Consider the following 25,417-nt stretch of genomic DNA (forward strand, 5'->3'; position numbering starts at 1 on the left):
TGGCCTTCTGCAGGGCTAATGAGGCTGGTGAGGTGGATCTGGAGCAGGCTCCCGCATTTGGAGGTGACTACATGGGGGTACAACCAATGGACCTCTTTTGGTCTCTGAAGCCTGAGAAGCCTTTCCGGAGGCTGCTCAAACATGATGTGATGAACAGCCCCTTTTGGGTCAGTCTGGACCTATATGACTCCATTTATTTTCAAGATTCAGTCACTGTTCAGCCCAAGGCCAGCCAGACTGTGCAGCGCTGTTTCTCAGGCCCTGGGGTGCAGAGGAAGCAGATCCGAGAAGGTTGAGTGCGAGGAGCCCTTTTTCTCCCTCCAGGTGAAACTAATCTTTGGTGATACAGAAATCACTGTTAATGTGTATTAGTTCGTTTTCATGCTGCTGATAAAGGCATACCCGAAAGTGGGAACAAAAAGAGATTTAATTGCTCCACATGGCTGGGGAGGTCTCATAATCATGGTGGAGGGCGAGAGGCACTTCTTACATGGCAGCAACAAGACAGAATGAGGAAGAAGCAACAGCAGAAACCTCTGATAAAACCATCAGATCTCGTGAGACTTATTCACTATTACGAGAATAGCACGGGAAAGACTAGCCCCTATGATTCAATTACCTTGCCCTGGGTCCCTCCCAATTGTATCTCCCAGAATTCCTTCTTTGACTCTGGGAATTCTGGGAAATACAATTCAAGTTGAGGTTTGGCTGGGGACACAGCCAAACCATATCATAATGGAAATAAAAACAACAACAAATTGTATCAAATTATTAAAAAACCGGTATTTCCCATAAAGTTTTAAAACTAATATGCTAGTGTGTGTGTGTGTGTGTGTGTGTGTAATTTTGCTCACCTTATATTTTTGCAGCTATTTGACCCTTTTTTCACTCTTGCTGATCCCATTCTCTTCTCTCTTTGCACTCTCAGGGGAAGGCCCTTTCCCAGGAGTCATCGATTTGTTTGGGGGCATTGGGGGCCTAATAGAATTTCTGGCCAGTCTTTTGGCTTCCCATGGTTTTGCAGTGCTGGCATTAGCATATTTTGCCTAGGAAGACTTGCCTGACAAACTGCAGGAGGTGGACTTGTAATATTTTGAGACCGGGCGCAGTGGCTCAAGCCTGTAATCCCAGCACTTTGGGAGGCCGAGACGGGCGGATTACAAGGTCAGGAGATCGAGACCATCCTGGCTAACACGGTGAAACCCTGTCTCTACTAAAAAAATACAAAACAAAAAAACTAGCCGGGGGAGGTGGCGGGCGCCTGTAGTCCCAGCTACTCGGGAGGCTGAGGCAGGAGAATGGCGTGAACCCGGGAGGCGGAGCTTGCAGTGAACCGAGATCCGGCCACTGAACTCCAGCCTGGGTGACAGAGTGAGACTCCGTCTTCAAAAAAAAAAAAAAAAAAAAAATTTTTTTTGAGGAAGCTGCCAACTTGCTACTAGCTCATCCTAAGGTATTTAAAACACTTTACATTTTACCTTGGACAACTACAAAAAAACAAAATCACCAATGTCTGCTCTGTTTTACCAACTTGTGCAGACTTGGACACAGCACAGCTGACAGTTAAATGGGGATGGTAATAGCTGCCTTGTAAGATTTTTGAGTTGATTTGTGATCAGTTTTGTGCTTATTGGCACATAGAAGACAATAAATGGTGGACATAATATGATTATTTTTTAGTGGAAAAAAACCAAGATGTCTTTCATTGGAAGTGTTTGTAACTTATTCATAAGGTTCTCTTCAATGCTTTACTGCCACTCATCTCAAATCATGAATTATCTGATTTGACATGTTTTCAAACTTCAGTGATTATCTCTGCAGGGGGATAATGCTGTAGTAAGTCACACTGAAGAGTCCTGAAACTAAGATCAGGACAAAGGTACAAGATCAAGTTGGGAGTATTGGCAAAACTGACTTGACTGCATTGTCTGACTAGCTGAATTAGCTTTTTAGTTAGTTTCAGAGCTAGGGGCAGAGTGAAGCATAGAGTAAGTGTCCAATGCCAAGAGCCAGGCTAGAGAAAGGAACCTGAAAAGGAAGGGTCATTTTAGCACTCTTCGTCAAGTGTGTCCTTCTACGATTGCAAATGTAGTTCCGGACCAGTGGCCACAGCATCACCTGGAAGCCTTCAGAAATGCAGCATCTCATTTTCCATCCCTGAAACAGCAAACTGCATATTAACAAGATCCTCAGGTGATTCTTATGCACATTAATGATTGAGAAGGACTGGAATAATAACATTAACCTAGCTTCTTCTAAGAGGTAAATGTTAGTTGAACTAGGATCTATTCTCTTGAGGAGTTCCAAAGTACTGATATTTGTGCTAATGATTAAGAAGAGAGACCAGGCTCAGTGGCTCACACCTGTAATCCCAGCACTTTGGGAGGCTGAGGTGGGCAGATCACAAGGTCAGGAGTTTGAGACCAGCCTGGCCAATATGGTGAAACCCCATCTCTACTAAAAATACAAAAATTAGCCAGGCGTGTTGGCAGACACCTGTAGTCCCAGCTACTCAGGAGGCTGAGGCAGGAGAAATGCTTGAACCTGGGAGGCAGAGGTTACAGTGAGCCGAGATCGGGCCACTGCACTCCAGTCTGGGAGACAAAGTGAGACTCTGTCTCCGGAAAAAAAAAAATAGAAACCCAGAAATAGATATCACGATATCAAGTATCAGGGTTGGTATTCTACTAAGTTTAACTTACTGTTTTGCAGATCAAAATGTTCAAATGTCAGTCATTTCTTATGGATCAACTTAATAATGGTAAAACAGTACTGGCTTACATTTGTCGAGTGACTATTAGACTGTATACTAAACATTTTATATGCAGTATCATGTAACATTCACAATAGCCTTATGAAGTATTATCAACAACAACCTCCTAGATGAGAAAGCATATTTAAAGTAATGTGTCAAAACTACATAGGCAGTAAGTGACAGATATAATCTGATAATGTCCTTGCTCCAAACCATTAAATTATCTTTTACTTCCTCAAATGTTTTATTCTCTTCCACCCCAACCCTGGAGAGCCTTGACTCTTCTCAAGGAGAGATAGGATATGTTTCCTATTGGGGCATTATCAACATCTTCATCTTTAGCGTTGAGAAAACATGTGTAATTTTTCTAGGCTTATTTGGGTCTTTTTAAAAGATTGCCTAAAAAGAATTAAATCCCAACTAAAATGTTTTCAATTTTTTTTTCGATTTCAGATTTAACTATTTGTGAAATTAGTCTGAGGAAGAAAAGTCAACTGCAAATATTCAACTTAGATTTAGATTCAGGGGATAAGCTTCAATTTCCACCTCTGCCCCTTGATAATGTTGTGGCCTTAAGCAAATCTTTTAAGTTTCTTGAATCCAGTTTGGCTATTAGAAAGACCAACTGAGATAATGTGTGTATAGCAGTTAGCATAAACTCTGAAAAAATCCACTTTGTTATCTTTGCCCATCTATTTTCTTCCCTCTCTCCCCAAGTCTTCAACCAATCACAAAGTGTTTTAGGTTCTACTCCTGTCTTTCTCAATACATCACACCGTCTTCATCCTCCTTGAGAGTGTTTTAGCCTACTAATCAGTTTCCTACTTCCAGTTACAGCCATCTTCCTTCACTCCCTCGTTCATTAATCACACAGATGTTTCCCAATTTCCTTGGGGGACATTTTACAGTGTCAGATTCTTGGGCCCACTCATACCTATGGGAACAGACACTGGAAAAATTGAGTTTCAGGAAGCTCAAATTAAAATAAAAATCAGATGATTCTGATGACAGAAAGTGCTGGGGGTACAATTGTGAGCAAAATAAGCAAACTAGGTCTTCATGTACTTGTCGTTGTCTGTCCAGAGTGCCTTTCCTTTCCCCCCTCATCTTTCAGACTTTTCATGTCCCCTCAGCTCCCTCAGTCTACCAGAGAATTAATGATTCTCCTCTATGAGCTACTACCTTTTTCTATTGTTACTACAATTCAATTATTTCTTGAATCCAAGCCTTTTGTCTTTATACTCTCATTGCTTTCAGGATTAGCCCTTGAATATGGAGGTAATATATGGGCAAAATCTTTGTAGCTATAAAATGCTATTTAAATGTGAATTCCACTTACATAATATTTGAGAGAACCTGAAAAATGCCCCCCTTTTTTTTTCTGGCTAGAGACAAGAATTTTGTTCTTCAGAAAGCTTACCTGGCTCTATTCTTGTAATGCCAAGCATCGCTGGTGTGTTAGACTCTTTTTGCCTTTACAAAACTTTACCATTGATGAAGAGTGTTTATTTCCATTGTTTCACTTGATCCTCATAACAACCTCCCAAGGTCAGTAATAGTATCATCCCTACAAGACAATAAAGGTTAGTGAGGGTAAGTGGGTAACATTCTGAGTCCCAGGAGCTGATAAATCTGAGTGCCAAGACTCGACCTTCTTTGATTCTTTCCATCATACTTGTTTATTGACATGCCCGGACATTTCTTTCTCAGCTTGTGACCTGCAATAGATTTCACTTTGTTTTGTGCTTCAGTTCCAAAGGCCAGGAATTGGAGTGATCTCCGTGTGCAAAGGTGCCGAGATTGGCTTGGCTATGGCCTGCTACCTGAAGCAGGTGGTGGCTACTGTCTGCATTAACGGGCCCAACACCAGCTTTGAAGTTCCACTCAGATACGAGGATCTGATTGTGACACCCATCAGTTCAGCTCAGCTCAGGAGCGCCTGCAGGTCTACCTCTCTGAAGCTGTGCGCTTCCGCCCCTGTAAGGGAGACCCCCGAGATGAGCTCCATCAGCAGAATGTGCTTCCTGTTGAAAAGGCTAGGGGATGGATTCTTTTCATCATCGGAGAGAGTGAGGAATGCCTGGATAGCAAAGCGTGCGCTGAGCAGGCCGTGGACCAGCTGCAGAGCCATGGCAGAAGCAGCGGGAGGATGCTGGTGTACCCCGGGGAAGGCCACCTCCTAGAATCGCCCTATGTTCCCCTGTGCTTTGCGTCCTGGAACCTGGGCATTTCCAGGCCCTTGCTCTGGGGAGGAGACCCTGCTGCTCATGCGGCAGCCCAGGAGCATGCCTTGGGGGACATCCAGAAATTCTTCAGGTAACACCTCATTAAGACCAGAAGCAAACTCTGAGCAAAGGCTGATTGATGATGGGTTGAACAGAGGCTGGAGTGCGGGTGGGAGGATAACGAGGATAAGGCAAAAATGCAATGGGGAGAGGGGGCTCTCCTAGTTTGACTAGATTCACAGTCATCTTGAATCAACTGGAAGGAGGTCAGACAAAAATCAAAGGACCGGGCACACATTCATGGGAAGTATTTCTCATAAATTGTTATGTGTTTCAAATTTTTGCAAATTGAATCCTAGTTTATACGAACTAAGGCACATTTTTATTTCAAAATGGTGATACCCTTGCAAATTGTTTTATTGTTTGTTTTTGTTGTTGAGACAGAGTCACTTTCATTCACCCAGGCTGGAGTGCAGTGGCAGGATCATGGCTTAGTGTAGCCTCGAACTCGCAGGCTTAAGCTATCTTTCCACTTCAGCCTCCTGAGTCACTGTGACTGCAGGTGTGTATCACCAAGCCCAGCTAATTTTTTTTTTTTTTTTTTGGAGAGACAGGATCTGGTTAGGCTGACCTCGAGTAATCTTCTCGCCTCTGCCCCCCAAAGTTCTGAGATTAAAGGCATAAGCCACTACACCTGGCCCCTTGCAAACTGAATAATCTTTTATACCCCAGTCAGCAATACCCTGGGCCCAGGCATTGCCAATCTAGATAAATTCCCCAGAACCTCCAAGTTACTGACAGAAATATTTTCTGTTTAAACGATTTTGAATTGTGTTTCTGACACTTGATATGAAAAGTTCTAAAACCACCATTAAGTATAATGCTTGCTATAGATTTCCAGTAGAGTCTTAATTGTTTTTAGAATAGTGATGCTTCTATTTATTCCTAAAATGTATATTTACCATTGTAATAAAATTGAATTTTATTAAATGCCTTTGTGGCATTTATTAAAATTAAATGTTAATATTTTTAAAGCTGTCAGAACAGTGCGTGGCACACAGCAATTACTATTCTAGAGTTCACCATTATTATTTTCATAAAGATTTCTTTCTCCCGTCTGTTAGTGAGGTGAATTACATTCATTTATTAATGGACTCATTTTTCTTTTTTTTTCTTTTCTTTTTTTTTTTTTTTTGAGATGGAGTCTAGGTCTGTTGCCCAGGCTGGAGTGTAGTGGCACAATCTTGGCTCACTGAAAGCTCCGCCTCCCGGGTTCACGCCATTCTCCTGCCTCAACCTCCCGAGTAGCTGGAACTACAGGCGCCCGCCACCATGCCTGGCTAATTTTGTTTGTTTGTTTGTTTTTTGTATTTTTAGTATAGACAGGGTTTCATTGTGTTAGCCAGGATGGTCTCGATCTCCTGATCTCGTGATCTGCCGGCCTTGGCTTCCCAAAGTGCTGGGTTTACAGGCGTGAGCCACCACGTCTAGCCCAATGGACTCATTTTCTTATGTGTCTAATTTTAATAGATGAATTTCTTATATTGATTAATGTGGATTTTAAAATTTGTTTTAGAGCCACTCTGGTCATTTATATTTTTTCAGAATTTCATCCATATTTTCTAGAGCACATTTTTCTCTTTACAATTTTTGACATGGCCCTTATTGTTTATATGCATGTTTTCTTTTTCTTCTCAGCCTGATTTGCCAAATATTTCTCTTTTATTTATCTTTTCCAGGGACAGTTTTTGGTTTATTTATTGGTCAAATTGTTTTTTTACTGATTCATTGATCTCCGATTTTTAGAATTAAGTTATTTTCTGCTGCCACTTTTGTATTTTTTCTTGCTTTGTGATATGCAGTGCTCTCATTTCATGAGTTTCTAAAAAAGTTCTAATTTACTTTTTGTTCTGTTTAAACCCAAGAGTAATTGTGCAAAAGTACAAAGTACTATCCTGTAAATAACTTGCCTTTACTAGGAGGAGGGGAAGAATGTGACTTTGCAATGAAGGAATCAAATTATCACCATCTGAACTCACCACTTAAATTTAGCATCTATAATAGGGGGTCAGTGACTTACACTTCATGATGGGACGTAAGGTGGAGGACCCAGCACTGCTTAGAGCTACTCCTAACGACAGTTTCAGGAGTAGTGAAACTAATCCTAGGAGTAGGCTTGAAACTAATCAAGCCTTTAATAATTAATTAATAATTACTATGGTATCTGGAGAACAAGGTAAATGGCCCTACAAGTTAACAAATCCAGATTATGGGTCATTTATGGGACAACTGCCTTGTTTCTTCAACAAGTTAATTGCGTGAAGAAAAGAAAGGCTAGAATGGGCTGGGGCAATTCACTTCAGAACTAAAGGAGACTTGAGACATATCAACAAAATGAGATGTGTGGCCATGGTTTGAATAAAGTAACTGTAAAAAGACATTTTGGGGATAATTCGAGAAATTTGAATATGGACTGGATATTCAATGATACTAAGGAATTGTTATTATCTTGTTAGGTGTAATAATACTATTGTGGTTATGTAAAAAGTCACTAGAGATGTGTTCTGACACATTTAGCATAATAGAGTCATGATATCTGGTAATTTAAAGTACTATGGAAATATGGCAAAATGTGAATAATTATTAAGTTTAGATGATGGGTGTTGTCAAGTTTGTTATATTATCTCTGTTTTCATGTGTGCCTGCAATTTTTCATAATAAAAAGTTAAAAGAGATATAATCAAGATATTTACCTTTCTGTCCCAAAAGACAAGAATATTAGTATGTACTACATCTTTTTCTCCATGGCATTCCCCATTAATTTCAGATTTTTTTAAACAATAATAACTATGCTTTAATAATTTACTTGCTCTTTCTTTTTATATATACAGCAATAACCTTGGCATCCTTGCTCTTTCTTACAATTCATTTTTAAGAAATTCTTGGCTTTATTTTTATTTTGCCATTTGTTCAAAGTATAAGCTCACATAATTCCCTAAAAGATTCATATTCATTTGAATCTCAGTACATCTGAAAATGACTATATTTTGCTCTGACATGTTAATGATAATTTTTATAGATGAAGAATTTGATGTTAACAATTATTTTCCTTCAGCACTTTGGGGTTTTTTTGTTTGGTCACAATTTTTGCCAATGAGAAGTCTGATTCTTGTTACTTCGTGGGATTTTTTTCTCTCTCTCTGGAAGCTTTTTACAATTTTCTCTTTGTTCTGAAATTTCATTAAGATATGACTAAGGGTAGGTTTATTAGTACTCTTTAAATTTATCTTGACTGGCACTATATGGCCTATTTAAAACTCAAAACGTGTTTCTCTGTTATAGTTTGAATGTATGTCGCCCCTCCCAATTTCAGGTGTTGAAACTTAATGTAACGTAATGTAATGTAATACACATTAAGTTTCAACACCTGAAATTGCGAGGGGCGACATACAATGTAATAGTATTAACAGCTGAGGCCTTTAAGAAGTGATTAGGCCATGAGCCTTCCTCCCTTGTGGATGAGATTAGGGTTCTTATAAAAGGAGGCTTCATGGAGCTTTTGGACTTTCTGCTTTCTGCCACATAGAGACACGGTGTTCCTTCCGTTGAGGACTCAGCAACAAGGCCCCATCTTGGAAACAGAGCAGCCCTCACCAGACAACTGAACCTGCTGGCACCTTGATTTTCGACTCCCATCTTCTAGAACTGTGAGAAATACTTTTCTCTGTTTTATTAAGCACCCAGTCGCATGTATTCTGTTATAGCAGCACAAATGGACTAAAACAATCTGTCTTCAGCTTTAGGACATTTTCTTCTGTTAATTATCTGACCACTTCACCTTTTCCATTTTTTCTGCTCCTCCCTTGGAACTCCTATTAATAGGATTTTGGAGCTTCTGGATTCATTCTCCGTGAATATTAAAATTTTCCCTTACTCTTCTACTTTCCCCTCCTGCATTCTTGGAGAATTTTACAATTTAACTGTTCAACCCACTAACTTGTTCTTAAGCTGTGTTTAATCTATTTGGCTAATCTCTTGGGTTTTATTTTGATGATCATTTTTGATTTTCATGTTCTATAATTGGATCTGATTCTTAAAATCTGTTCTTGTTTTATAGATGTGCCATCCTATCTTATTCCTCCTTTTACCATGGTTTTCATGAATACATCCAGGTTCTATTTTGGGTATTGTCATTATACTTAAAAAACAACATGAACTGGAGTCCCCTCGTTGGGATCAGCACCACGCAGGCCTTACTTTTCAGGGATCTGATTTCAGCAAAATAAAATGTGTTTTTTTCAGCTTTCTTCTTTGCAAGGCTCTACTGGGATCTTGGCTTCCGGGTGTGCCTTGTAAGCTTGACTTAATTTTACCAAATGTACAGAAATTAGTTTCAAGGTTGTCACGCTTAACTTAAATCCCTCAAATGATGAATTAATTCCACAAGTGGTGACTGGTTAGTCAGTTATCCCTAGTTATGGACCTCATTGGGCCCAGGCCCTGAACCAGGGAAACCTTCACCAGACGATGGACAGCTGTGGTGGAGCTGCACCTGCTCATCCACACACTTAAACCTCATTGACGCTGAAGGACAAAAAAATGCCAAGATGAGAAAACACCTGACCGCACAATCCCTACAAAGACAGAAAGAAACTTTTGGCTGCCAAGAGGGGGAATAAAAAGGGGGCATATTTTGTATAGAAATACATAAAAGAAATCTGTCTACTTTAGTGAGTCTGGATTTATCCAATCCTGAAATATTAAAAGACATTACCTGAAGTTGAAAAAAACTTTTGTCCTTATAGGACAATTCAATAGAGAAATTACTTTGTATAACAACATTAAACATCATCCCAAAGGAAGAGTTGTTCTCTGTTCCAAAGAACTTGAAGTAAATTGACAGATGGACGTTCCATTAAGGTTAGTAGGGAAATATAAGCACATCTTTCTTTTAAAGAGAAAGAGATGCTTTTGAGGAAAGGAGCTTTACCCTCACCCTCCCCTCTACTGATCACATGGGTTTACTTGGCTTCATAGGAAAGCCACAAAATGTAACTTTTTGTTGATGCTGACACACGGGATACCAAAATGACAAGCCAGGATGAGGACAGGCACCAGTTTGGGGAGGCGCAAAAGTTAATTTTCCTGGCAGAGTCATTTCTAGTGTTAGAAGTGTATGTGGTGTTGCCTGGGTTTCCATGAGAAGTAAAACTATTAAGAGTCAATGGGCTAGAGAGTAAATCCAAATTCAATTTATTTTCCTTTCCAGCTTTTCATGTATCACCGGCCTTCTGTGAGTTGGGGGAATGAGATTTGGGAAAGTGTTCTCTAGGAAGAAAGTGTTTATTGAAAGCTATGATCCCACCACATACAATCGGGTCTCAAACTCTGTTGAGTCTGCCTCCCAGATATTTTTCATATCTTTCCAACCCATGTTCTCTTTATCATTACTGCCACTACCCTACATCAATCATAATCATGTTTAGTCCAACACAATATCCTCTTAATTGATCATCTCACTTCTCTTGATTGCCTCCAACCCATTCTACACACAGATGTAGCCCCGAGGGACCCTTTAAAAATACAAATCTATGCCATTCTCCTGTTTACTGAGGGCTTCTTATCATTTTAGGATAAATTCAAAGTCCATAACAAGTCCTCCAAGATCTCTGATCTTCAGTATCATTAACGTCTCTTTCCCATTCACTCACCAGCCGGCTTCAGTTCTTCACATATATAAAGCTCTTTCCTGCCCCAAAGCTTTTGTATGTGCTGTTACCTTGGTCTAATATGCCTTTCCTTAGGGCTTCTGTCTGATTACCTCCTTATTTTAAATAGCCCAACATGTATGTCACTTCTGTAGAGAAGCCGTACCTGACAACCCTATCTTCCCTATCTAAATCGGGAGTCCCTTAAAAACATTTATATATTAATTATTTTGTGTTGGTTCTCCTTTTCTCCCGCTCGACTCTAAGCTTTGTAAGGGCAAGAAATAGATCTGCTTATTTTGTTGTGTATCTCCAGTTCTTCACATGATCTTAGCACATAATAGATGCTCATTAAGTACTTATTGAATAAGTGAATGCACCTATCAATCCTGGAACAATCTGGATCAAGAATGAGGATGTGAGCAAGGGATTTGGTATTTATTAAAAAATCCCTATAGTAGTATGGGGGATGATAGTAAATGACATGCTAGTTCTAGTACATGTCTTGAATTCAACAGAGCATGTTGTGGGAAGCCAGGGACCCCAAATGGAGGGACCGGCTGGAGCCACGACAGAGGAATATAAATTGTGAAGATTTCATGGACATTTATCAGTTCCCAAATAATACTTTTATAATTTCTTATGCCTGTAATCTCTTAATCCTGTTATCTTTGTAAGCTGAGGATATATGTCACCTCAGGACCACTGTGATAATTGTGTTAACTATACAAATTGATTGTAAAACATGTGTGAACAATATGAAATCAGTGTACCTTGAAAAAGAACAGAATAACAGTAATTTTGAGGGAACAAGGGAAGACAACCATAAGGTCTGACTGCCTGGGGGGTCGAGTAAAAAGAGCCACATTTTTCTTCTTGCAGAGAGTCTATAAATGGATGTGCAAGTAGGAGAGAAATTGCTAAATTCTTTTCCTAGCAAGGAATGTTAATACCCTGGGAAAAGGATGCATTCCTGGGGGGAGGTCTATAAATGGCTGCTCTGTGAATGTCTGTCTTATGCAGTTAAGATAAGAACTGAGATACTCCCTGGTCCCCTGCAGTACCCTCAGGCTTACTAGGGTGGGGAAAAACTCCACCCTGGTAAATCTGTGGTCAGACCAGTTCTCTGCTCTCAACCCTGTTTTCTGTTATTTGTTTATCAAGACAATATGTGCACCGCTGAACACAGACCCTTATCAGTAGTTCTGCTTTTGCCCTCTGTCCTGTTCCCTCAGAAGCATGTGATCTTTGTTAGACCCTTATTAGTAGTTCTGCTTTTTGCCCTTTGAAGCATGTGATCTTTATACCTACTCCCCATTCTTACACCTCTCCTTTTGAAACTCTTAATAAAAACTTGCTGGTTTTGAGGCTTGGGTGGGCATCATGGTCCTACTGTTATGTGATGTCACCCCCGGCAGCCCAGCTGTAAAATTCCTCTTTTTATACTGTCTCTATTTCTCAGCCAGCCAACACTTATGGAAAATAGAACCTATGTTGAAATATTGGGGGCGGGTTCTCCTGATAAAAGCAGGAACAGTATAATGACCATAATGTAACCTACTCCTTAAAACAGACTTGAGCAATCTGGTATTTGATGCATTTACCTCTAAGACACTGAACACATTTGAGAGGTTCTGGCAGTTGCATGTAACAGGGAGTCTAATCAGTTTTTTGAAACAAAAATGCCACTCATGGTTCTTTCACTCGACACCATCCCAGTGATCCCTACTCTCTTGCATCTTGAGGATGGAATTTTGCTGCCTGCATTCTCTGATTCAGTACAGAATACATATTCTCTCTTGAAGGGCTATATATTCAGCTACATATAGCCCATCTGTCTATCACAGCCTGACAGGGAGATCTTTAGAGCTTACCAAAAGGGGCACCCACATGTTTAGCTGGTAAGTGCAGTTTTGTCACCTTTGTTAGTCCTGCATCTAAATGCATTCATCTTTCGGCTCTCTTCAGGCTCCACTAAAATCCTCTTTATTTCCAAATGAGTCATAGTCTCCCTTCAGCCAAAGTAGGAGGAAGTCTGGCATCTATTCATGTATTACAGAAATTTTAAGTGATTTTTCTCTGTGTCAGGTGATGTTCTTGGCACAGAATAATGAAAAAAAAAAAAGACATCATAGATAAACACAGGGGCTAACAACCTCATGAGGTTGCTTATGTCAACGCACCTGGCTAGCCTCTTTTGTTTCGCTCTCTTCCCCCACTTCCCTCTTCCAATGAGTCATGCACCTGTGAGCTTTCCTTAGAGAAAAGTTGACTGCAGAATTCATTCTCTGAGGCTACAGTCACCACTTCTCCTATTTGGACAGAGGGCTTTTTCCTTGGCAGAAGACCCACAGGGAGGAGTCTCTAGCCTGAGGAATTTCAAATGACAGACTTGACAGATCAGTCTGAGGCCTGTGAAGTGTCTTGGGGCTAAATAGGAGGCAACACTAAAGTTGCCATGCTGTAGTGGTAAGGAATCAGACTCAGGGATTCCAGGGGTAGGAGTCCAGAGATGCCCCAGAGTGTACCAGGGCACTGTCTTGTCATGGCTCAGTCATGCACCAACATCTCCCAGGTCCAAGGCCAGGACAATGGAGTCTGTGGCCAAAGCTCCTAGAATACTACGGATAGATCCCTTTAAAATCAGAACTAGAAAGAAGAGTAGAAGGATAACATGACTCACTCTACCAACTTATGTTCTTAGAAATGCTATCAGATAGCCAGACACATTGTGACAAGAAATGGGTAATGTAAAAGCAATTTAGACTGCCAGCATTTTTTTTAGCATGTCTTATGATGAACAATAAAATAAAATGAATTCCTCATTATTTCTTTTTTAAAAATCCTAAAATATATTTAGAAAAAGAAGAATCATTCTGAAATTGCATGACATTACATGTACGTAGCTTATACAAGATTGGAGAGCTCAGAGCTTACAAATTATTCCTTCTCACTGTTTCCTTTTCTTCCAGCATTATCCCTTAAACCAGATAAGTAGGTATATTATACTGAAAACCCATGAAAAGATGTGGACTTGGTTCAAAGGCATATCTTGATGTAGTGGAAAGAATGAAACCTGGAGTCAGACAGACCTGGGTTTTAATATTCCTACTGACATATATAGTACTCCTTTGGATTTGTCACAGCTTCACTGGGCTCAGTGTTTTGAGAACAGACAAATTATGTTTGTGAAAGTTCTTTAGTTCCTTGCCCCTCTCCCAACTGTAGTCAGATATCACCCAGAAGATGTGTGTGACATTGTATGTGCGTAGGTAAGCTTAGGCCATAAGGAGATGAGGGCTTATGAAAAATTTTAGCAGAGGTAATGTTTGTTCTTAAAAACTACTGTCTAACTTTTTATTGACAACTCAGAAGTATCTATGGGTAGGCTGAAGGTAGAGGGAGCATGCTAGAGATCCAGAATGTTTCTGAGTATCTTGATAATTTAGAGCATTTTATTTGCCTAAAAGCTTACATATTCTCATACACACCTGTGAAATTATCCCTCAGTCATGCCCCTATTAGAATTTATTTCAGCAGACGTGGAACTGAACAGTGTAAACACTTGAGTTCACTTCATCATGACTCTTCAAATACCTTTGTCCTCTGGATAAGGCTTAAGATAAAAGACATGAGCCAGAATACATTTTGTGATAACTTTTTCTTCTCTTTAGAAAAAAAAATATGTACAAAAAAAGCTAAGAAGAGCCAACATGGAAGTGTCAAGAAAACATTCTGATAGGTACAGACAAAAGAGCTCCTTCAATCAAAGGAGTTACATATTAGTTATCACCATGCTAGAAAAATGAGATGCAGTTAAAATTCTAGAATAATTAAAAGCCACAAAGTGAAACTGTTGTTCTGGGGCCCTATGGTGTAGGTTCTCTGATTCCTTTTCTGTAAAATAATACTGTGCAAACTGTAAAATATTCATTTTCATATAAAGTCCATATAATATGATATACAAAACTGTTGAGTTGACAGGGGAGGCTGATGTTGGCTGCTTTATGGAGAAAAGGTGGCAGTGACACCTGCCTGCCAAAAGACATTTCAGAAAGATCTTGAGTTCTTTAGTAGAGGCCATTATCTAAGAAAGAATCATATAACCCCAGTACCCTCCAAATTCAGAATTCTCTGATAATTGTTTGTGTAACTAGGTGACTTTGTTAATATATTACTTTAAACTTTGAATGTAACAATTTGTTAAGAGATCAGAGTGCAACATTCTTTTTGAAGACAATCTTATTCCTGCAATTGACTTTGAGATTTATTATTAACCAACATTGTCCTTCCTGTAGCTCAAAAGTTTGCCTTTTATTAAAATTCAAAAATTCTGGAGGAGGCAGCAACTGTAGTAATAAAAGTTTAAAGTGAGTTGTTATATTTACTTCTGTGTTTATAAAACTGAAAAGAAAATTTGTGTACAAATATCACAAAACAACGTCAACCATTGAATAAATGTGGTTCTTCAATGCACGCTTGAACAAGAAAATTTTGTTGGTTTTAAAATTCTGGCATAAATATATTAAAGCTGACCAAAAAAAAAAAAAAAAAAAAAAAAAGGGCAAGCTACATCACTTCCTCATACAAAAAATGTACAAAACATTAGCTTCTAACTAGATAAACATAATATTCGTCATCACAGTTTGACATTGAGCAACTGTGTGTTTTGAAGTATAGAATTGGAAGGTGATTTTAAAAAACAGCTTGTGACACATCAGTCATCTCAGGTAACTTCGGTCATGGACGCAGAGTGATTCTGTGGAGAAAACACAAGCAGATAAAATCAGAGATAGGGTTGCCTGACACGTGCACACTCACTTGTCCCTAAATATTCCCCTGTTTTGTCTCCTCAAGGGTGCACAGGCTGTTCCCTCTCCGTAATATGCTGCTCCAAGGACACTCAATGTCCCTTACCTCTTTTTTTTTTTTTTTTTGAGATGGAGTTTCACAATTTTTGCCCAAGCCGGAGTGCCATGGCGTGATCTCGGCTCACTGCAACCTCTGCCTCCTGGGTTCAAGTGATTCTGTTGTCTCAGCCTCCCGAGTAGCTGAGATTACAGGCACCCGCCACCATGCCCAGCTCATTTTTGTGTTTTTAGTAGAGATGGGGTTTCACTATGTTGGCCAGGCTGGTCTTGAACTCCTGACCTCCAGTGATCCACCTGCCTCAGCCTCCCAAAGTGCTGGGATTACAGGCGTGAGCCACCATGCCTGACCCCTGATTTCTGTTTAGGACACTGGGGGTTTACATTATATTCTTTAGAGCTCAGATACACATTTTTAGAAACTGAGTATTTTGTATTTTTCAAGATACTTTTGTCTGAAATATTTGTGAAAACGTGCATTTCTTTCCTAAAGCAAAAATAACTTTACCTTTTATTCTTTTACTTCTACAATATGCTTTCTATTTGAATTTTTTTGGGTCAACACTTTGGTTATTTATATGATTCCATTTAAGAGTAAATGGTGAAGATAAAGCCATTCAAATCCTGAGATAACTAGGTAAGTGACTTGAGGCAGATTTCTTTAACTCTCCCTCCAAGTCTTTTTTTTTTTTTTCCTATTGATAATACGAAGTCTATAATATCACCAGTTCTGAATCAAGGGACCATCAGAATTCTCTAGGAGTACCTCCTTCATTTTTTTTTGTTTTAAAACTCCACACCTGCTGAATCAGAATATCCTGGGGTGAAGGTCCATGTATCTGTGGTCAGCACAGACAGAATTCTTTTTTTGTGTCTAAAACATGTATAAAAAATATATATAATATATAGATTTAATAAATATATAAAATATTATAGTTATAACTTGTACAATATGTAATTACACATTATAAAATTAAGTTAAAATATAGAATTATATAGAATTATATATTAATATATAAATAATATATAAACAATATAAATTTAATAAATAAATATAAAATATATATTAAATATGTATAAGTATCTTTTAACTATATATGTATACATATATAAGTATATATACATACATAGATGAAGAAAGTAAGGCACCAAGTTTAAGTAATATGCCCAAGGTCACCAGTCAAAATTAAACGATATGTATGTATATATACATACATAAATACTTATATATGTATATAAATATATCTTAGTGTATATATGTATCTATATTTAATATATAGTTTATATATATATATTTTTTCCCATTGGGAGACTCTATACCACATCCAGAATGAGTTAACACAGTTGCTTCATTTCTAATTTACTTTTTGTTACTAAAAACTGTGTTGACAAGAATGCAACTGAACAACACTCAGCCGATTGCTCATGTACATTGTGAACAGGTGGGTGTAGAACATAGATAATTAAGAATTGGTTCCTTTGGGATCCCAGCAACTTATAGAATCATAAAATAATGCTTTGAAAAACTTGACTAGTTTTGAATTGTTTACTTTTTGGTTCTCTATGGTATTTGGGAAAGATTTTAGGAAATGCACAGTCTCAATCAACTATACTAAGGGGAATCAAGGAAGGCAGATATTCGAATTTGAGGTAATGTTTTAGAGAGGACCAGAGCACTGTGGCTCTGAGGGCTACATGTGGCAAAGGGGAAAGAATGTCTTGGGAGAAAGGGAAACAAGGGTGACTGGTGCCCTCCCCATTCAGTCTTCTCCTTAGGGGATTTTGAATAGTGTGATGGATGTCATATGTATGAATGTGTGCTCTGAAGAGAGGTTCTAATCTCTGATCTTAAAAGGTCCACATGCTGGGAAGATGATTCTGTTCCAAAAATTACGAAGATGCTGTTTCTAACAGAAACCATGGCTGTTGGAGTTGCAAGGGAAGTTCTTGCCCACAGGGGATATTAATTTTGGAAAAACTGTAGCTCAGGTTCAATATACCAGCCCCCTGTAGCATGTTTTCATATTCAATGCTGGCAGTTGTGGATTTCAGAAAAGAATTTTCATTGAATGAAATCTCAGACTGTGTGGTGTAGGAGAACTAGCAGGGCCTTTAGAATTGGATGGGTCTTAGTGGTGTGTGGTGTAGGAGAACTAGCAGGGCCTTAGAATCGGACTGGGTGACCTTGGGCGTATTACTTAAACCTAGTGCCTTACTTTCATCTATAAAATAGGATATAATAAAACCAATGCAGTATCATGAATATTAAATGAGATGACCCTCAATAAATGCTAGTTCTCTTGACCAACAAATAAAGGGTATATCTTTCTAACTATCCATGTGGAAACATTTAATACTAAAAGCAGATGCTTGGTGACTTGAATTTTTCACAATTGGTATGGATAGCATAATGTGAGAGACAATACTTCTCTTTAGCTTTCTGTGGCTTCATTCTGGCTAGCCTGCAGAAGTCCTTCTCATCGTTTCTCATGAATCTCTACTTTCCGTGGATGTTCAAATAGTGATTATGGTCAAATTTGAGGTTCTTGGTTTTGGCTAAGTGTCTAGTTTAGGTTTTGGGACAAGTTTGTATTCATTCATCAACATTTATTTCACACCTAGTGGATGCCAGGATATATGGTGAATAAGACATGGTTTATAGGGTCCTGATCCTCAAAAAGTCCCAAGTCTTTGGAGGAAGCAGACATGAAGGAACACTTGGCTTTAATTATGAGTGACAGTCACATGAGGGGCCTGGAGGGTCCTTTGGCCCAAGCCTAGTATTCAGGCAAGGTCTCAAATTGTATCCATATGAAGTGACATCTGTAATCACAAAGATCTATTGCCAGGTTTGAGAGAAGTTCAACTACTACCTGTAAACAATGAATTCATATCTATTTGGAGAATCTTTTATCTATCTTGTGAACAGCATTTTTTGAAACCCCGTTTAGCACTTCATTTTTCAATTTAAGTAGAATCCTCCAAAATAGAGTCTGGACATCTCTAGACCTGATCAACCACCAGTGGCCCTGAGAATTAAGAGAGAAAGAAGGCTGGGGAAGGCATTAGACAGAAGTCATGCTTGAGCAGTGCTGGGTGGAAGGATGAGGTGTGCAAAAGGGGTGTTCTTATATCAGGATATTCGGGGGAATAGCATTTACAAGGACACAGAGACTGGTATGTCTATGGAACTCAGCAAATATTTTCTGTTTCTTTTTAACATTCACTTGTTTTCATTTTACCCCCCAAAACAGAGACCCTCTCTGACTTCACTAAACACAGGATTTTAATTAGGGAAGAAAAATTAGAGAGATTCTCTTTCACTATTTTGTTACAAGGTATAGCTATTTAGTTAATTTGATATTTAACCTGTAGCAACAGGCTGTTTATAAACCAGAAATATTTTTGTTGACATTTTATTTCTAGACCAAGTTAAAATGTTAGCCTTAATACAAATTAAGGGAAAACAAACAAAACAGCAATACTTGGTACTGTATTAATGGAGAACCTTAAATATTTTTCCCGAAATGGAGATACGGAGGTAGCTTTCTTGTTCCAACTCCCCCTGCCCAACCTCGTTCATTAATAATATGAGATTTAATTAAAGGTAAAAAGGCATAGGGTATTGAGACCAGCCTGGCCAACATGGCGAAAAACTGACTCTACTAAGAATACAAAAAATTAGCTGGGCGTGGTGGCACATGCCTGTAGTCCCAGCTACTTGGGAGGCTGAGGCGAGAGAATCTCTTGAACCCCTGAGGCAGAGGCTGCAGTAAGCCGAGATCATGCCACTGCACTCCAGCCTGGGCGACAGAATGAGACTCTGTCTCGGGGGCGCGGAAAAAGAGCATAGGGTAGTTTTGTCTTAGAGAGATGTGATAGTTAATAATCTTTAAATAGTGAAAATATTATTTTATATTGCACTGATATGAAGTACATAATAATTCCAAAGGGAACAAAGGGAAGTGATTTGCTTTTCTCTTACATCTTCTATAAAAATGCCTGAGTAGGAAAATGCCAAATACAAACAAGATTTCAAAACAGACTATTACAAAAAAAAATGAACACTTTAGCCGGGCTCAACTACCTGAAAAAGATGACATGCTAATGAAAACCACATTATTAGTTGTCCCCTATCTGCTTAAAGAACTCCTACTCATCCAGCTTTCTCACTTGCTACCTATAAAGCCTTGGGCAAGTATCTAATATCACTGTCTTCAGTGTTTATTTTTGTTTGTTTGTTTGTTTTTTAAGACATGGTCTCACTCTGTCACCCAGGCTAGAGTGCAGTGGCATGATCACAGCACGCTATAGTCTTAATCTCCCAGGCTCAAACACTCCTCCCACCTCAGCCTCTGGAGTAGCTGGGACTACAGGCATGCACTACCATGTCAGGCTAATTTTTGTATTTTTTTAGTAGAGACGGAGTTTCGCCATGTTGCCCAGTCTGGTCTCAAACTCCTGGGCTCAAGCAATCCACCTGCCTTGACCTCGCAATGGGCTGGGATTACAGGCATGAGCCACCACGCTCAGCCTGTCTTCCTGATTCTTATCTTTACCTGTGAAATAGGAATTATAGTATCTATTCAATAGGGTGGTTGTTCAAGTAATAATGTATTTGTAAAGCACCTAGCAATTGTCCCGGCAAAATTAAGTGCTTCATATCATCTGTCCAGGCTCCTTTCAGTTGGCAGGTCCTGGCCTTCCCTGTCTTCTCAGACAGTAGACGTTTTCCCCTTCATTTGTAGTCAGAGAGCACTTTGTGCACCTCTGATTCAGCATGCCATATTATGACTACCTATTTAGAGCCACCTTTCCTGATCATCTGTGATTTATTTATTCATTGATTTATTTAGTAGGTATGGGGACTTGTTACATTGACCAGGTTGGTCTCCAACTCTTGGCTTCAAGCAATCCTCCCACCTTGGCATCTAAAAGTGCTGGGATTGTAGGTGTGAGCCACCATGGCTGCCCCTCATTTGTGAGTTATTTGAGGGCAAGGACTGTATTCAATTATTTTTTTGTATCCCTGGCATGATGCAAGGTTCTGTTGTAGAGTAACAGATCAGGAGGAACTGTTGCATTGAATTTTTGTCACATAAACAGGTCCAAAGGGACATTTAGTAGCCTTCTAAAATGTGCCTGCCCCTTACATCACTCTCTGTACAGAACCTTTTTCTTTGCAAATATTGTCCTAGTTATTAAGTCAAATGGGTTTTTCCATATTAGTCCAAATTTCATAAATGTGATATTATGTTGTCAAAGTATCCTGAAACAGCTAAGGTTTAAGTTAGACATTACTAAGAGCTCTCTGAGGATTCATGATTGCCAACCCCCAGAATAAATATAGGAATAATTGAGGGGAAAAAGTGAAGACTGCTTTTTGTGAGGGCCTTTACAATAAATGAATCAGATTCTCATTGATGCTGGGTAAATTTAGTGGTATTCATGGATTGATACTGGCCTCCCAAAGTGTTCAGCCTGTGGGTTTGGTCTGCTAAAACTGCTTTACCATACCTGTGCACTTAAGGTTTCCAGAGGGCTTTCTATCCTTGGGAAAGCCATTAGGGGTACTCCACGGGGATCCTCAGGCTTGGGTTTGGAAGGAGATCCTTGCGTTCCTTTAAAATTATGAACCACACACATTCCCTGCAGGATGAGGGGGAAAAAAGAATGTGGTCAGACTGCAGCCATCAATGCCTGGCATCCGTGAGGGTGGCAGGCCTTTCCCCTTGAGTATCATCACCAGAGTGACCTTTTTCCTTTGAGAGAGGGGAAAGGGACTATGGGAAGTACTGTGGAAGCATCTGTTAAATCACCAGATGACCAGTAACAATCGCTCCCCACCCCGTTGGACCTGTTTTCTCACCTGTAAAATAAGAATAGTAATACCCACTTCACAGATTTGTAATGATTAAAGACACGGTGAATGCAAATCACCTCATAATAACAGCTAAAATTTATTGAGGGCCACTATGCGTCTGGCACAATGCTCAGGATTTTATCCAATTTCACTTAACCCACCCAACAATTTCATAAGGGAGATACTATTATCTCCAGTCTAGATAGAGGGACACAGGGAAGTTAGATAACTTGCCCGAGGTCACACAGAGATTGAAACTCCAGAGCCCCTAAATCTTACCCCTATACTATTTTGCCCCTTAAAAAGTGCCAAACGCATAGCAAGTATTCAGTCCATGTTAGCTGGTCTTTAACTCTTACCTTAGATCATCATCCTCAAATTATGACTATTTGCTTGAGATTAGATAACTCTTGAGTTTTCTTTAATTGCTTCCATTTAAAAACTTTCCCTGTAAGTCACTGCCCACTTTTCTGTTTCCTGCTGAGGTCTTTTCATAACTGACTGTTTCTACCATCTTCCCTGCTTTTTTTTTTTTTTTTTTTTGCTCCCCCCCAAAAAAACCCTCTTTTTCCCTGCCTCTTTCAATAATTGCTTTGCTTCTTCATCCAGTGTCTTCAAATCTTTCCTACTACTCTTCAAACCCTGTAGCACATTGGCATGCATCCTCTACCTGGCTCATCTCCATCTCACTCTTACACTCGGCTTTTTTTTTTTCTTTTTTCTTTTTTGAGACAGCATCTCGCTCTGTCGCCCAGGCTGGAGTGCAGTGGTGCGATCTCGGCTCACTGCAAGCTGCGCCTCCTGGGTTCACACTATTCTCCTGCCTCAGCCTCCCGAGTAGCTGGGACTACAGGTGCCTACCACCACGCATGGCTAATTTTTTGTATTTTTAGTAGAGACAGGGTTTCACCGTGTTAGCCAGGGTGGTCTCAATCTCCTGACCTCGTGATCCACCCACCTTGGCCTCCCAAAGTGCTGGGATTACAGGCATGAGCCACTGCACTCGCCCCTACACTGTGCTTTAACTCCCCTCATCAGAAAATGGGAGGAGGGGAACGTGTAGAAACTTTGGAGTAGAGGCACCCAGGTCCCTCTGTTGGTTATTGGTTGGGTGGCTATTGGACAAGTTACTTATCTTTGAGCCTCATTTTCCTCATCTATAAAATGAGGATAGGAATATTGTTAGAGTTGCCCTGGGGGCACTTGATTAGATGTCTATAAAGCAGACAGCATGTAGTACTTGTTCAGCTACTAACTTCCTTTCCCTTCCTCCCACATTCCACCTCATGGGAAACACAAACATAAAGCACTATTGAACATTTACAGTACATATCCTGCCATTCTCAGTGTTTGCTCTTCTCTCTTTTTCTGTCTCCTCTCCAAGTCTCTGCTTTGGAATATCTCCAGGCTCCTCCAGAACATTCTTCCCCTCCCATTTCCCAGCTTTGTGTGTGTCCGTGAGGTGTGTTCACATGCATGTGCCAACAGGGTGGTCTCCCTCATGCCAGAGCAATTCAACCACAGATCTGGATCTTACATAAAGGCCATTTGCGGGAAAACAAATTTTGACATCAATTGGGAAGTCCCTTGAAAGCACTAGCAGACCAAGTAGTTACTGAGCGATGAGGACCAGGGCTGCATGTTATGGAGAGAAAACAAGTTTAATGTTGAAGCAGAATTTGTGTATGGGGCTTCAGCAAACCCCAATATCATCCCACAAAGACCCTACAAAATTGTTTGGGACAGTCAGAATGGCTCCTCTTCTCTAACGGGATGGCTGGCTTCAGAACTGATGGACAGCAACATTGATTGTCTTATCTCGAGCCAAAGTCTTTATTTATACACCATTGATCTCCCCTTGAAACCCTTCTCTTCCCTTCAAGTCACCTGTTTTCTTTCCATCTTAAAAAAAAATTCCTCAGGAACGGTAGTAGGGGGTAGGGGGAAGAGGAGTTGGTTAATCAGTACAAAAATACAGTCAGATGGAAAAAATGGGATCTGCTCACTATAACAGTAGAGTGACAATAATTAACAATAACTTACTGTATATTTCAAAATAAATGGAAGAATAGATTTGGAATGTTTCTAACACAAAGTAACAGTACTTGAGGTGATGGATATCCCAGTTACCCCGATTTGATCATTATACATTGTATGCTTATATCAAAATATCACACATACCCCCGAAAAGTGTATAACTTCCACGTATCCATAAAATATTGTTTTTAAAAGGCGTTCCTCAGGAAAGTTCCTAATGAGACGTCAACATTTCATGATTACTTCAGCACTACTTTTCCTGCAACTTCATCCAGAGTATCTGTGTTTTAGTTTTTCATCTTTCACTATAGAAAGAATGCCTGGATCCATTCAAAATACTGGCATATTCTTCTTTTATTTCACTTCACTTTATTGCATGTTGCAGATATTGTATTTTTTTAAAATTGAAGCTTTTTGACAACACTGTGTCCAGCAAGTCTATTGGCACCAGTTTTTCAACAGCATGTGCTCACTTTCTGTCTGTGTCAACACTTTTTTAAAGATATAAAGTGCTTTTAAATTAAGGTAAATACATTGTTTTTTAAAAGATATAATGCTATTGCACACTTAATAGACTACAGAAAAATGTAAACATTTTATATGCACTGGAAAACCAAAAAATTGTGTGCCTAGCTTTATTGTGATATTCATTGTTGCAGTGGTCTGGAACCAAACCTGCAATATCTCTGAGATATGCCCGTCATTTTGAATTAGAAAGAAGCTTCCCAATCAGTGTTCTGAACATGAGCATTGTCTGTATTTTAGCAGATTTTTTACAAGTCGGAAAGAGGCTGGGAGAGGCATGTGTGTACTTTGCATATTGGGGAGGGAAGGAAGAGGGGCTAGGAAAAGGAAGTGTTAAGTCATATTACTGAAGTTGATCTATGTGTGATGCTAATCCTAATGGCTCTTGGACCAGAGAGGGCAGAATAGGAGGAGGGAGATCCTTCAAGACTGTGATGGCTTCTTTCTCCTTGGGGAGACTTTCTGAACATTGTTAGGGAATTCATTTCACGCACAATATGGGAGTCTGCAGGTCTGATGATTCATCGTAAATTTTTTCTGGGCCTGTTTTAAGTCCTTGAAGATAATAAAAATCTGCATCTCTGAGGTGTGACCATGCTGTGAATACTACACAGCAATAAAAAGGAATTATTGATACATTTTACAACATAGATGAATCTCAAAATAATTACGCTAGGTGAAAGATACCAGAAAAAATACATTATGATTCAATTAATATGAAATTGTAGAAAAGGCAAACTAGTATAGAATGACAGAAGATCACCAGCTGCCTGGGAATAAGGGAAAAGGAAGGGTGGGAGAGAAAGTTGTATGCCAAAATTGATCAAATTGTACACTTGATGTGTCATTTATTGTATACTTGTTATACTTCAATAAAACTGTGAAAGCCAAGACAAAAAGAATACAAATTAACCTCTTTTTATCAAATCCAACTCAATTTAAGGGATCTCCTAGGTGAGCAGGTGGCCAGACCTCCATCTCTTTGGGGAACCAAAACATCAGAAATATAAGAAAAATGTATTAACCAAAATTCTTCTCCAGGAAGATAGGTGGTTGAGAAGGAAATAAGATTCCCAAGAGGCACATTCCAATAGTAACAGAGTCCCATTAAAAAGGGTGGGTGTGATAATCTGTGGGGTTTTTAAAATTTCTGAGTAGGAGATGCAACTTTGGAGCTAGAGCTGAGTTTCTTGGGATGCTGGAGAAGAGGCTGCTTGCTTCTACCAGTGCTCTTCATTCTCTATTCTTCCCTCAAGCAACACTTAGCTTTTGCCCCCAATATGCTGAGAACAAATTCTTAAAGAAGATTGGTTTGAAGGTATGCCAATTTATCATTAGTCTGCTTGGCCCCAGTCCCAAGCCCAGTGTTGAAAGAGGTAGAGCCAGCTGTCCTTCTAGGGGCAATTTTCTCCCTACCACCCAGAAGGAATATGGCC

At 39.5% G+C, this 25,417-nt stretch overlaps 2 protein-coding genes across 3 annotated transcripts in view; one reads left to right on the forward strand and one right to left on the reverse strand.

Annotated features, from left to right (window-relative positions):
* BAAT (bile acid-CoA:amino acid N-acyltransferase) overlaps window positions 1-25,417 on the forward strand; it is a 134,401-nt gene that overhangs the window by 47,883 nt on the left and 61,101 nt on the right. The window lies entirely within an intron of this gene.
* Window positions 14,335-25,417, reverse strand: part of PLPPR1 (phospholipid phosphatase related 1) — a 292,502-nt gene continuing 281,419 nt past the window's right edge. For both annotated transcript variants that reach the window (XM_015436498.4, XM_045373530.3), the window contains 2 exons: window positions 21,074-21,205; window positions 14,335-15,447 (listed from right to left, as the gene is read on the reverse strand). In XM_015436498.4, the coding sequence (XP_015291984.1) occupies window positions 15,415-15,447; window positions 21,074-21,205 (165 nt within the window). In that variant the 3' untranslated portion in view covers window positions 14,335-15,414. The remainder of the gene's footprint in view (window positions 15,448-21,073; window positions 21,206-25,417) is intronic.

The sequence above is a fragment of the Macaca fascicularis genome, chromosome 15 (assembly GCF_037993035.2).
Source record: "Macaca fascicularis isolate 582-1 chromosome 15, T2T-MFA8v1.1".
In the NCBI taxonomy this organism is placed as follows: Eukaryota; Metazoa; Chordata; class Mammalia; order Primates; family Cercopithecidae; genus Macaca; species Macaca fascicularis.